Below are 13911 nucleotides of genomic sequence, written 5' to 3' on the forward strand. Positions count from 1 at the left end.
GAAAAGATGTGTAGGAAAGGCAAAGTTACAGTAATTGTGGGGAGTTCAGTAGGCAGATGGACTGAGAAATTCAGGTTGGTAGTAGATTTGCAAGAAAATGAATTTATGGAATGTCTACGCGATGGCGTTTTGGAGCCCACTAGGGAACAGGCAATACTGGATTTAGTGTTGTGCAATAAGGCAGACTTGATAAGGGAGCTTAAGGTGAAGGAACCCTTAGGAGGCAGTGATCATAATATGATTGAATTTCCTCTGTAATTTGAGAGGGAGAAGATAGAATTAGAGTTAATGGTATTACAGCTGTATAAAGGCAACTACAGAGGCATGAGGGAGGAACAGGGTAGAAATGACTGGGAGATGAGCCCAGCAGAAAAGACAGTGGAACAGCAATGGCAGGGAGTAATTCTAGAGACACAGCAGAGATTCATCCCGAGGAAAGAGAAGTGTGGTAGAGGGAGGATGAGGCAACCATGGCTGATGAGGGAAGTCAGGGATAGCATAAAAGCAAAAGAGAGAGCAGATAATGTGGTGAAAGGACAGTGGGAAATGAGAGGATTGGGGAGCTTACAAAAAAAATGCCTACCAACGGAGGGTAACAAAAAAGAAGAAATAAGGAGGAAGACGATAAAATATGAGGGTAATTAGCCAGTAATATAAAGGAAGACTGTAAGAGTTATATGAAGGGCAAGAAAGAGACAAAAGTGAATATTGGGCCACTGGTAAATGGTGCTGGGGAGATAGTAGTGGGGAACAAGGAAATGACTGAAGAACTGAATAATTACTTTGCATCAGTTTTCAAGGTGGAGGACACAGTAATTTCTCAAATATCCAAGAGAGTGAGAGGGCAGAGCTGAATATGGTGGCCATCACCAAGGAGTAGGTGCTAGAAAAACTGAACAGCCTGAAGGTGGATATATCACCTGGACCAGATGGACTACACCTCAGTGTTCTAAGGGAGATAGCTGAAGAGATAGCAGAAGCATTAGTGGTGATCTTTCAGGAATTGCTAGAATCAGGGAGAGCCCCAGATGACTGGAAAATAGCTAACCTGACATCCCTGTTTAAAAAGGGAGTAAGGCAAAAGATGGAGAATTACAGACCAATTAGCCTAACCTCAGTTGTGAGTAAGACACTGGAATCCATTGTGAAGGATGCAATTTCTGAATACTTGGAAGTGTATGGTAAAATAGGGCAGAGTCAGCATGGTTTCATCAAGGGGAGGTCATGCCTGACAAATCTGCTAGAATTCCTTGAGGAAGTAACGAGCAGATTAGACCAAGGAGAGCCAATGGATGATATCTATCTGGACTTCAAGAAGGCCTTTGGCAAGGTGCCAACACAGGAGGCAGCTGAGTAAGATAAGGGCCCAAGGTGTTGGAGGCAAAGTACTAGCATGGATAGAAGCTTGGCTGTCTGGCAGGAAGTAGTGAGTGGGGATTGAAGGGTCTCTTCTCAGGATGGTAGCCAGTGATAAGTGGTGTACTGCAAGGCTTGGTGTTGGGACCACAATGTTTCAAATTACGATCTAGATAAAGGACCTGAGAGTATTCTGGCTAAGTTTGTAGATGATACAAAGACAGGTAGAGGGACAGGTAGCACTGAGGAGACGGAGAGGCTGAAGAAGGATTTGGACAGGTTAGGAGAGTGGGCAAAGAAGTGGCAGATGGAGTGCAATTTGGGAAATTGAGAGGTCATGTACTTTGGTAGAAAGAATAAGGGCATGCACTATTTTCTAAATGGAGAGAAAATTCAGAAGTCTGGAGTGCAAAGAGACTCTGAAGTTCGAGTACAGGATTGTCTCAGGGTAAACTTGCATTGAATCAGTAGTTAGGAAGGCAAATGCAATAATGGCTTTTATTTTGAGAGGACTTGAATATAAAAGCAGAGATGGACTTCTGAGGCTCTATACTGTTCTGGTCAGACCATATTGGGAGTATTGTGTGCAATTTTGGGCCCCATATCTCAAGAAGGATATACTAGCCCTGGAACATGTTCAGAGGAGGTTCGCGAGAATGGTCCCAGGAATGAAAACCTTAACATATGAGGAATGTTTGAGGACTCTGGCCTATACTCGATGGAGTTAGAAGGATGAGGGGGATCAAAGTGAAACTTACAGAATACTGAATGGCCTGGACAGAGTGGGTGTTGGGACGATGCCTCCATTAGTAGGAGAGATCAGGACCCAAGGGCTTAGAATAAAGGGAAGACCTTTTAGATCGGAGATAATGAGATACTTTTTCAGCCAGAGAGTGGGGAATCGATGGAGTTCACTGCCACAGAAGGCTGTGGAGACCAAGTCATTGAGTATATTTAAGACTGACTAACTAATGGTCAAGGGGATCAAGGGTTACTGGGAGAAAATGGGAGAATGGGGTTGAGAAACTTTCCTGGCCATGATTGAATAGCAGAGCAGACTCGATGGACTGAATGGCCTAATTTCTGCTGTTATGGTCTTCTAATTCTTGGGGCTAAATGGATCAATGAGCATGGGGTAAAGGGGGAACAAGATAGAGTTGGATGAACCACCATGATCATATGGAATGGAGGAGCAGGGTTGAAGGGCCACATGGCCTACTCAGTTCCTAGTTTCTGTGATAGTTTTCACTGTTCCAAGTACTTTAACCCACAATGTGGCAGTCATCAATTTGTGGGGAAAAAAAAGTCTTAAAAGCTCTTGAAGGGCAGATAAAGTCTGTTTAAGTGACATGTTCTTATTTAAATCCCCAGTTCTTGAAACATAGAAGTAAAACAGACTGCAGCTGTCAGTTATAGTTGAAAGAAAGGCTTGATTGACAGGCCATCTGGTGCAGATTAGAAAATGAACCCCACTGTTCCTTAAGTGCCAATAGAAATCATTGATGAGAATTACAAGATTATAGCTGAGCTTAATCCTGAACACTTTCCAGAGATTCTAAAGCTATAAAAGCACTTATCTCAGTGGAGTGCATTTTGATTCACAGCTTTGAGCTTACAATAGGACTAAACCCGTCTGGTTCACTAATGGTGTTTTAGGGAAGGAAATCTGGTCTATGTGACTCCAGACCCACAGCAACGTGGTTGATTCTCAACTGCCCTCTGGGTAAATAGAGATGGATAATAAATATTGGCATGGCTAGTGATATCCACATCCTCTGAATTAATATTTTTTTAAAACAAGTATCACTTTGTGGTTGCTAAAATGAATTTTATTCTCGCTCATCGCCCACTTCTGGGGATTTAAGGTGTTTTAATGTGTTTCGTGAATGAGAGTTGTTTTTCTTTATCAGGATTGCATGAGAGCCGCAGCTTTATTCGATTGTTAATAATATTTTCATGTCCCTATGGCTGCTGAGGTCTGTCTGTAGCGGATATTGGGTGAGTGATGACAGAAATGGGTATAGGTTTATGAGTGGGAATGGCTGATCAGAATAGGGAGCAGTTACTGATGAAAATCCAGGAGTGGCAGGATCCCCATATTAATAATTCACTCTATGAAATCATTATGTTTCACATTCCATCTTTACTTTGTGACAAATGGTGGGATACTTTGAAGGCAAGTAAACCTGCAGGCAGAGGCAAGGGAAGATTGCCAGCTATTTTCCACTCACTGCTTGAAAAATACAGGACAAACAACTGAGAAATGCATGTGGACACAAAATGGGATGGAAGGTGAAATTATGGGTTAAGCTTCAAAAAACTGGATGCTTGTTAACACTGCATGTTGCACTGAACCATAATAAGCACAGACCTTCTGCATTGCACTTGTATCATAGCATTGTAAATATGGAACAGACCCTTTGGAGCAATTCATCCACACCTAACAGATTTCCTAAATTAATCTAGTCCCATTTGCCAGCATTTGGCCCATATTCCCTCTAAACCCTTCTTATTCATATACTCATTCCAGATGCTTTTTAAATGTTATAATTGTACTAACCTCCACTATGGGCAGAATGGCCTTATTTCCATTCCTATGTCTTATGGTCCACCACTTCCTCTGGTAGCTCATTCTAGACATGCGCCTCCCTCTGTGTGAAACAATTTCCCTTTTTAAATCTGATTCATTCATAGACTGTGATTTGTGAATGGGCTGTAATTCCCAGTGTGACTGTCTAATGTGTTGACATTACCACATCAAGGAAATACAATCTTCCTAAATTGTAATTTTACAGCTGTAGTTTGTAAGTGCTTACTGTCCCTGAGAAATTGTCCCTTTTAAACAACCCATGCCTTCTAGTTTTGGACTCTCCTACACTTGGCTATTCACCCTATCCATGTCCTTCATGATTTTATAAACCTGCAAAACCTCAGTCTCCAATGCTCTTGGGGAAAACAGCCCCAGCGTATTCAGCCACTCCTTACAGCTCAAACCCTCCAACTCTGGCAACATCCTTGGAAATCTTTTCTAAACCCTTTTCAAGTTTCACAACATCTTTCCAATAGCAGGGAGACCAGAACATCATGACGGAGCAGAAGGCCAGATACATGCGAGCAGTTGAACGGCACTTTTAATTTCCCTATAATGTTTTTGCTGTTTCCATCTAATGTAACTATCTAATGGGTCTTAATTTGATGCAGTGAAGCAAAAATTGAGTGCAATCTGTGCGGGAGCTTTAAAATGGTCAATGTCTAGGGAAATGTATTACAGCCAATTTTAGTAAATTGAATTTCTATTGTAGAATATGTTCTGTCAAACAAAGGAAAATCAACAGTTTGGGTGGTAAGGTCCTGATCAGTGTGCATCTCTCATTAGCAAGCTATTATTTAAATCCCTTCTCTTTTGGTTGGGGAAGAAATGAATAAAAACCCAGGAATAAATTGTGGCGCTAATGGTGGGAACACAGAATGTGGGGCAGTCACCTTTCACTCCTGCCAGGAATTGAAAATTCAGCGCACCACCCAGATAACAGGGAATGAGCAATGGTGCAGAGATTTTCGAACTGCCAAGGGAGCTGGGGCACAGGGGCTGATGCAAAATACCAGGCCAATAAATTCTAGTAACGAGACTAGTATGGGAAGAAGGTAAGCCTCTAAGGAATTGGATGAGGATGCATAGGAGAGAGTAAACATATTAAATCACTGTTATTTGCAGCTTTTTGTTAGCGAGGACACTAAAACTTAAACATAGACTGCACCCATCATTGATGCCACGGGACCGGACATTGCTAAACCAGATGGTTTTAAATGAGGCAGAAGGAGCTGACCCCTCCATTTTTGCTTGAATCATGGAGATAGAAGGAGATTTCAGATGTACCATTGTTCATTCTGAGACAGTAAGCACCTACAATCTATAGCTATAAAATTGCAATTCAGGATGATTGATATTACCTTATCCATGAGATACAAAACACATCAAAGAGTCACAATGGGAATTACAGTCTATTCACAGGTCAGACAGAAATAGTCTATTAACAAGTCACATTCTGAATTATGGTCCATTTGAACTGTTACCTCTGAACCATAGCCAAATAGGAAGTCATATTAGGACATTCTAAAGGGAGTTATGTTGAGGAATTCAGTCCATCGGTGAGTCTCACCAGGAATTGCAGTCCATTCAATGGACAGAGTTATGAATTGGGGATAATTACCCCCAGAAAATTATGATCTTTGAGTATTGCTGAAGAGGGCACATTGTGTCAAAGCTTTTCATTTTCACTCACCAATCACCGTTGTTGTCTGCAATCACTTGCTAATGAGTGTGATTGTCCACTTAGGAAATTCCATGTCATGTGTCATGGATTTTCTGAGTCCTTGGGTGACCAATGAGCTCAGTCTGACCAGACGTTTCAGTGTTGAAGACCTTCAACTGACTAACTTGTTTCTCAAAGTGGTAATTGGGCTTGAGGTTATTCTCATTCCCCTCTCTGGTTCCTTTTCCATACTTCCTCTAGCTGATGGGTGTTCTCAAAGAATTGTGTCCTTTCACATACGGATTTCCCCCAGGTCGGGAATTCTTATGAATGAGGGTTTCCCATGCCTTGACATCAATGTTGCATTTCGTGAGGGAAGTCTGCAGAGAGTCTTTGAAATGCTTCCTTTGTTGTCTTCTTGTTGGAGTGTTTTCCTTGAGCTGGGCAAAGATGATTTGCTTTGGCAGTCATTGACATCCTAAGCATGAGGCTGGCCCAATGGAGTGAGTTTCGCATGGTCATGACCTCCATGCTGGTGCTATTGGGTTGCTTCAAGGACACTGATGTTAGTCACACCTGTCCTTCCAGCTGACCCTTACATCCTCCAAGTTTCAGAGCCATACAGAAGAGTCAGAAAGATGACTGCCTTATCCACAGGCTTGTTGGTATCAGCACAGGTGTCATTATTGTTGAAGACTTGCAACCTTAAGCGTGCCAACGGGATGCAGTAATTCAACATTGTACCCAATGTCAGCCTTAGCTCAAGAGATTGCCCTTCCCTGGGAAGGGCAATGTCCCACATTTGGCAGGATTTCTCGTTGATCATAATGGAGATATGGACAAGAACATGACCTGGGATAGATTGTTAAAGGATTTGATTCTTTTTGTGGTTGGGGCTGAGTCTAATGTGCCAATACCACTGGAAAACGTGTTCTTGACAAAGTGATGAATGGAGGTGATGAAGGTGGAGAAAAGAGTGGCAGTGATGTCAGAGCGTGCTTGACCAACTCAGAGTAGGCTTCAAAGGAGTCTATCATATTACCAATGGTGAGGACCATCGCTGACTATCTGATTGTGGAGGAGACCAAATGGTGATGGGTTTCACTGGGCCATTGGCAGGGTCTTCCATAGCACTTCCTGATTGGCTGAATCAAAAGCCTTGGTCAGGTCGATGAAGGTGATGCCGAGGGGCTGACGTTGCTCCTAGAGTTGGCAAACAGTGAAAATCATCTCCATAGTTCTACAATTTGGTTGGAAACCACACTGTTCCCAGTGATGCTGAAGCCTACAGTGGCTGAAGACGAGTGAGGTACCACAGTTGCCTTCATAAATCAGTCATTTAGCTGAGCCATTTCTGTGCTGTTGTGCAGAGAGAAACCTGATTATAGATTCAAAGAGTGAACTGAATGAAAGGTTTGCATTAATTTGGGAGGCAACATGTTCAAGGAACTGTCAAGGAAAAAGACATTGCTGCTCTGTCTGCAATGATCAGGGATGAAAGGTTTGAGAGCGAATGTTTTGAAGGGAGGAGGTGGATAATGGTTTTGATATGAATGGATGAAAGTGCCAGAAGTCTACAGACTTATTAGCCTGACACCAGTAATTAAGAAATGAGCTGAATTAATAATCAGGAAAAAGATTATCTGTAGGAATATAATCTAGTAAATGATGAGGAATGGATTCTCCAACACCAAACTGATGTCTTCTTGCCCTAATTAACAAATTTGATGTAAATGTAGGCCACTTAGTCACTCACCCCAAGCCACCGCCTCCATTCAATAAGATCATGACTAATGTGACCTCTCCACATTTCCACCAGACCCCAGATAACCTTTCACCCCGAACTTTTTAAGAAACTATCCATCTCTGCCTTAAAGATATTCAAGGACTGTCGAATTGGGGATGTAATAGACAACGTGCACAAAGTCTGACAGTGCTAACTCACAGGCCTAACCGCCTCTAATCTAAGCCTCAACTAGAAGTTCAGCCCCTCTTATCATTGAATGGATATTAAATTTGCAGTCAGCATACAAGCTGGCATATATTCAGAGGAAGCCATTTTGACACCAGCCCAAGCGAATTTATATCTGGACTGTCTATTGGCAAATTCAAGTTTGATTTAGCCAACTGGAAGCTGGTGTACATTTGAAATCAAAATTAAGGCTGCACATATTACGCGATCGAGATTGATCAAGCCCAGAACGATGATGCAAGGGGGACTCTAGAACGATAATCTATCATTCATTCTGACCAAATGGTGTGAGATTATGGTAACAAAGTGAATATATTGAGAGGTTACACAACCCAGTTGGTTGTGGATTCACATTGAAACTCTGCAGTTCCTCAGTCAAACCCACCTGGATTACTGCTCGGAGTTCTGGTTGCTGCAGTTGACCATCCTAACTGAGGGACAGGAGCTTTGGGAAACATATTAGTCAGTCAGACGTCTTCACCACTGATCAGTGTGGTTCCAAAAAAGACTTTTTTTTTTATCCAAGCTACTAGTATCATCTGTCAAACCGACAGGCAAAAAATCGACAGTAACTGAAAATTAAACATTTTGCAGAACGTGCCATACATCATCTTTTTCTGTTTTACTCCGTTAAACTGAACTTACGAAGTTCATTTGTATGTAATGTTGCGAGGTAGCTGAAGGGCATTAGGCTTATTTGTTTTCCTGATCTATGACAAGGTTGAAAGTGACCCATGACCCCCAACAAGCCTGAACTTACCCCTGCCCCAAACACCTGACCCATAATCTGGCAGCATTCACTGCCAGGCACAGCCTTGGGCCTGAGGCTGCCATTGAATGTTTATGGCACATTAGGAGAGAATGAGTCAATGTAATGCAATCCTTTCAGATGTGAAAGTATTACAGGATGTTGCAATGATAGTTATGGGAAGGACAGTTTTTGAACACCAAACAGGAAGCAGTCCTTATGCAAGGTTTTTTCAAAAATAATCTGATGTTTGAGAATAATCTGATGCATTTACTTCAGTACCAGCTTGCTGTTTTGACAGTAAGGCAATTGCAACAGAAGGACTGGATTTCTGGAATAAGATCGAGTGCATTGGAGGGTCTTTAATTAATTGGTCAGGGTGAAATGGTGACTCAGTGGTTAGCACTGCTGCCTCATAGTGCTAGGGATACTGGTTCGATTTCACCTTCAGGTGACTTTCTGTGTGGAGTTTGCACATTCTCCATGTGTCTACATGAGTTTCCTTTGGGTGCTCCAGTTTCCTCCCACAGTCCAAAGATGTGCCAGGGAAATGCAGGGTTACAGGGATAGGGTGGGGTGAATGGGATGCTGTTCGGAGGGTTGGTGTTGACCCAATGGGCCTGCTTCCACACTGTAGGCATTCTCTGATCCTCCTCTTGGTTTTTGCCTGAAACCAGGTGGCATTGTGAGAGAGATGAAATGAATGTGGGGGTGGTTGTGGGGGGTGAGGTTGATTGCTATCTCACTGAATGCAGGCCTCACTGGAGGATCTTCCTCACGTCCTCTGGACTTAATGGTTAGATTAGATTACTTACAGTGTGGAAACAGGCCCTTCGGCCCAACAAGTCCACACCAACCCGCCGAAGTACAACCCACCCATACCTCTACATTTACCCCTTACCTAACGTTACGGGCAATTTAGCATGGCCAATTCACGTGACCCGCACATCTTTGTGACTGTGGGAGGAAACCGGAGCACCCTGAGGAAACCCACACAGACACGGGGAGAACGTGCAAACTCCACACAGTCCGTTGCCTGAGGCGGGAATTGAACCCAGGTCTCTGGTGCTGTGAGGCAGCAGTGCTAACCACTGTGCCACCGTGCCGCCCACATATGCTGTGTCTTAAAGTTGCCATGGAGAGAGTGAGAATAAGCTAAGAAATTAACAATGATGGTCCAAACACAAAGCTGCCTTTAGTTTAGCCAGTCTCTTCCATTGGGTATTTTCTCCGGTCTTTGATGTCGATGCCCCATGAACAGGTGAGCATGCTGGACAACCTCTCCTACTGCTGGCCTTCGCCTTGACAACAGTAATATCCCCCCACCTCACCCATCAAAAGCTTGTCTCACCTCCACTAACAAGCAGGACCTGGACATCTATCTGTCTTGAACCTGTCATTGAGGAGGTCTCCCTGCCATTAGATGTTTTCTAAATAAACCTGCTCAGATGTGGCTATACAGCACTGGAGTAGGTTAGACTTGAGCTAACCTCCAGCCTCAAAGGCAGGGAGTACCACCACTGTGCCACACAAGCCTATTTCCTGCCAGGTAGATTTTTAGATTAGATTCCTGACCGTATGGAAACAGACCCTTTGGCCCAGCAAGTCCACACTGACCCTCTGAAGAGTAACCCACCCAGACCCATTCCCCTGCCCTATATTTACCCCAGACTGATGCACCTAATACTATGGGAAATTTAGTGTGGCCCATTCACCTGAACCTGCATATCTTTGGATTTTGGGAGAAACCGGAGCACCTGAAGCAAGCTCACATGAAGAATGTGCAAACTCCACACAGACAGACAGTCACCCAAGGTGGGAATCGAACCTGGGTCCCTAATGCTGTGAGGCAGCAGTGCTAACTGCTGAGCCACCGTGCTCCCCCATTGTTCACTCCTTTTAATCAGCTGGATTTTTATTAGCTGGAAATTTCCGAAACAATGTTTGTTTTTGCTCGGACTTTGCATTACGTCATTTATATTGTTATATTCTCTCCCTTTTGTAATTGCAGGCTTTTAAACAGCATGAGAACCTTACCAAGTGGAACTTGGAGAAAAAAGCCAAATTGAAAGAGGAATTTGAACAGAAAATGGCCACAGAAAAGCCCCAGTAACTGCAATAAGACTAGCTGTACCAATTTACCTCCTCTTATCAGTGGCACAAAAGACAATTAGTCTTATCGATGACTGGTTCTGAAGTCCATTGGTACACAATTATGACAGCCAGAACTAGTACTCAACAATGTCATCAGTCCTTGTTCTGCAGAATGAACCAACCCACCTTCATTTCCATTTTAACCTCTTCAAAATGACTATTCTGAAAGTTTCTGTTTTAGATTTTATGATTGTCAAATGGAGCCAGATTATCATTGACACTTTCCATTGGAGCTGCTGTCTCTCATTACTTGCAGAGAAGCACGCTCATTTCACTGGGTAATGTATCCACTGATGGTGGGCAGAGGAATTTCGGACATTCTTTCTCCCCCTCCACAGTCTGTGTGTCTGTGACACAGGTACTCAGGCCACACCTTTCTTAACTTATTAATCTCAATACATTGGCATTTTTTCAGCCTCTGTTTGAGTGCTCAGTCTAACGTCGACACTTGGTCGCAGCTCAAATCTCTGATGATGTTAATGAATGATCTGCCATTTATTTCAAATTTCAAGCAACTTGAGTATTTTGCTTCTCTGGACCAATTCCTCACCTTTTGAAAGTCAGGTTAGTCTCCTGCAGTGTGGATCAATCTTTATCAAAGTGAAAATTGCAACATCCTATCAGTACTTTTCTAATCACTATAATGCACAATACTGGGAACCAGGCTTGTAAACGGCTGTTCTTGCACATCAGGGAAATCATTTTTCAATTATGAAAGTCAACCTCAAGTTCAATGTATGTTATGCCTAAAAGCTGTAATATTAAATCAATTTAATATTTTGTAGCAGTGTCTGATGGTTCTTTTGACTTTCTGAATAAAAATTCTGTTATCTAGTTGTGTAAATGCCTTTTAAATGTACTGTTAGTTTGTTTCTGAAATTATTATTTTTCATTTGCTGTCAGGATGGGTGAGATATTTACAAGGCAGTTTGGTTCAGACAGACTGAGAGACCACTTATTTCATCAAGTCTGTTCCATTCAATTAGGTCTTGACTGATCTGTATCTGAATTGCATCTAACATAGAATTCCTACAGTGTGGACACAGGCCATTCGGCCAAGCCTCCAGCGAGTATCACATTCAGACCCAACCCAACCCTTCCCTGCACTCCTGTATTTCCCATGGCTAACCTACTCAGACTTCACATTCTGGGCCACTATGGGCAATTTAGCATGTCCACCTGCACATTAGATTTACCACAGTTTGGAAACAGGCCCTTCGGCTCAACAAATCCACTCCGACTCTCTGAACAGTAAGCCACCCAGACCCTATATTTACCCCTGACTAATGCCCCAAGAACTATGGGCAATTCAGCATAGCCAATTCACCTGACCCGCATGTCTTTGGATTGTGGGAGGAAACCGGAGCAAGCCCATGCAGACACGGGGAGAATGTGTAAACTCCACACAGACAGTTGCCCGAGGCTGGAATCGAACCTGGGCCCCTGGTACTGTGAGGCAGCAGTGCTCACCACCGAGAAACCGTGCTACCCACTATTTAGGGAGGTGATTTCCCTGCCGCTACCCTAGTAGCTCCTTCCAGGACCTTCCCCAGAGAGAGAGAGAGAGGAAAGCCTTGCAGACATGGGGAGAATGTGTAAACTTCACACAGACAGTTGCCTGAGGATGGAATTGAACCCGGATCCCTGGTGCTGTGAGGCAGCAGGGCTGACCATTATGCCGCCTTAACTGAAAACCTGACTTTTATTTTCTCCATCCCCCCTCAGCTTGCCTAAAACAAAATTAAATTTCAGTTTTAAATATTCACCCCAATCTGAATAGCTTTTGAGAGACAGTTCCTGATTTCAGTCCATTTAGCTGAAGGGATATTCCTTGAATCATTCTTGAATGACCATTTTCAAATTGAATCCCAAGCCTGAAGTTCCAGGTTCAAGTCCTGCTCCAGTACTTAACAGCCAAACATGTGGATAATCAACTTAGAGATCCTTCCAACTCATCACAAAGAAGAGTGATGAGGGCAGGAGGGACTAGTCAGCATTGTGATTGAATGATTGGAAACACGACCATCACCGTCTACAGCTCTATCATTGTTAAGGTTAAAATGTGAATTGTTTACAGCTGGACTCTAAATCAAGTGTAATACACCACCACATTGAAGGTGAGTAAAGAGATGTGGGTAGATAGAAATCCTTTCCATTAGACACAAGTGAAGCAATTGAGTTTTCATTACATTTCAGAAAACTTGATCCCAATTATACATAAGTTTTTTTGAATCCAATGACACTTGTCAGCTATTAGAACTGACCTACCCCAAGTTATTGTCATGTCTGAGGAACTTTCATCGGCATATAAGTTCTTCCAAATATGGTAGCCCTGTAGGTCTCCCATTATAGTGTTTCTTAATGGGCTACTTAAGCTGCCTAAACAACACAACTTGGTTTCTGCTCTATACCAAAGCAGAGTATCTTTGGTTTAAGGATACATTAAACTTTGGATAATCGTTACTGAGATTGGACTGATTTTGATTTTGTATTGATGGTTCCAAAGGTTGAACAGTTGTCTTTCTGCTCTATTGATTATCTCCGTGCCCAGAGATACACTCTTGCATGGTCTCACATCCCTCACCTGGGAAGAGGGATGTGTGTTGGTAAGGCCATGGGGAGTATTGCTGAGCAAAGCGTTCTTGGAGTACAGGTTCAGGGTAGACAGGGTAGAGAAGGCGGCGTTTGGCATGCTTGCCTTTATTTATCAGTGCACTGAATATAGGAGTTGGGATGTCATGTTGCAGCTGTACAGGAAGTGGTGGAAGCTGGTACAATTATGACATTTAAAAGGCATTTGGATGGGTCTAATGAATAGGAAGGATATAGAGAGATATGGGCCAAATGCTCGCAAATTGGAGTAGATTAATTTAGGAACTGGTTGGCATGGACAAGTTGGACCAAAGGGTCTATTTCTGTGCTGTACCTGACTCTATGCTGGAGGATCTCAAGGACTCAAACATTGGGATTATATTTAAGAATTGAGACAAGCCTAATATAATAACAACAGTGGAGTCTCTCTCCTATCTGCCACAGGGAAACTATTCTTATACAAGGTAGTTAGGAGTGTGATGGAATACTCCCCACTTGCCTGGATGAGTGCAACTCCAACAACACTCAAAAAGCTTGACACCAGGACAAAGCAACCCGCTTGATTGGCACCACATCCAGAAGCATCTATTCCCTCTACCACCTACGGTCAGGAGCAGCAGTGTGTACTACTTGCAAGATGCACCGCAGAAATTCACCAAAGATCACCTTCCAAACCCACAACCCCTTCCACCTAGAAAGACAATAGTGGAATATACATGAGGACACCACCACCTGCAAGATTCCCTGCAAGCCACTCATCCTCCTGACTTGGAAATATATCACTATCCCATCACTCAAAATCCTGGAATTCCCACCCACAGGTAATGTGGGTCTAC

The 13911-nt window shown here is 43.1% G+C and overlaps 1 protein-coding gene across 1 annotated transcript in view; it reads left to right on the forward strand.

Annotated features, from left to right (window-relative positions):
• Positions 1-11317, forward strand: part of LOC132820193 (protein FAM162A-like) — a 30226-nt gene extending 18909 nt beyond the window's left edge. Inside the window, exon 4 of the mRNA XM_060832162.1 lies at positions 10341-11317. Coding sequence (XP_060688145.1) covers positions 10341-10442 — 102 coding nt within the window. The 3' untranslated portion in view covers positions 10443-11317. The remainder of the gene's footprint in view (positions 1-10340) is intronic.
• Positions 11318-13911: the final 2594 nt, after the last annotated feature.

This window comes from Hemiscyllium ocellatum, chromosome 11, assembly GCF_020745735.1.
Source record: "Hemiscyllium ocellatum isolate sHemOce1 chromosome 11, sHemOce1.pat.X.cur, whole genome shotgun sequence".
Lineage (NCBI taxonomy): Eukaryota > Metazoa > Chordata > Chondrichthyes > Orectolobiformes > Hemiscylliidae > Hemiscyllium > Hemiscyllium ocellatum.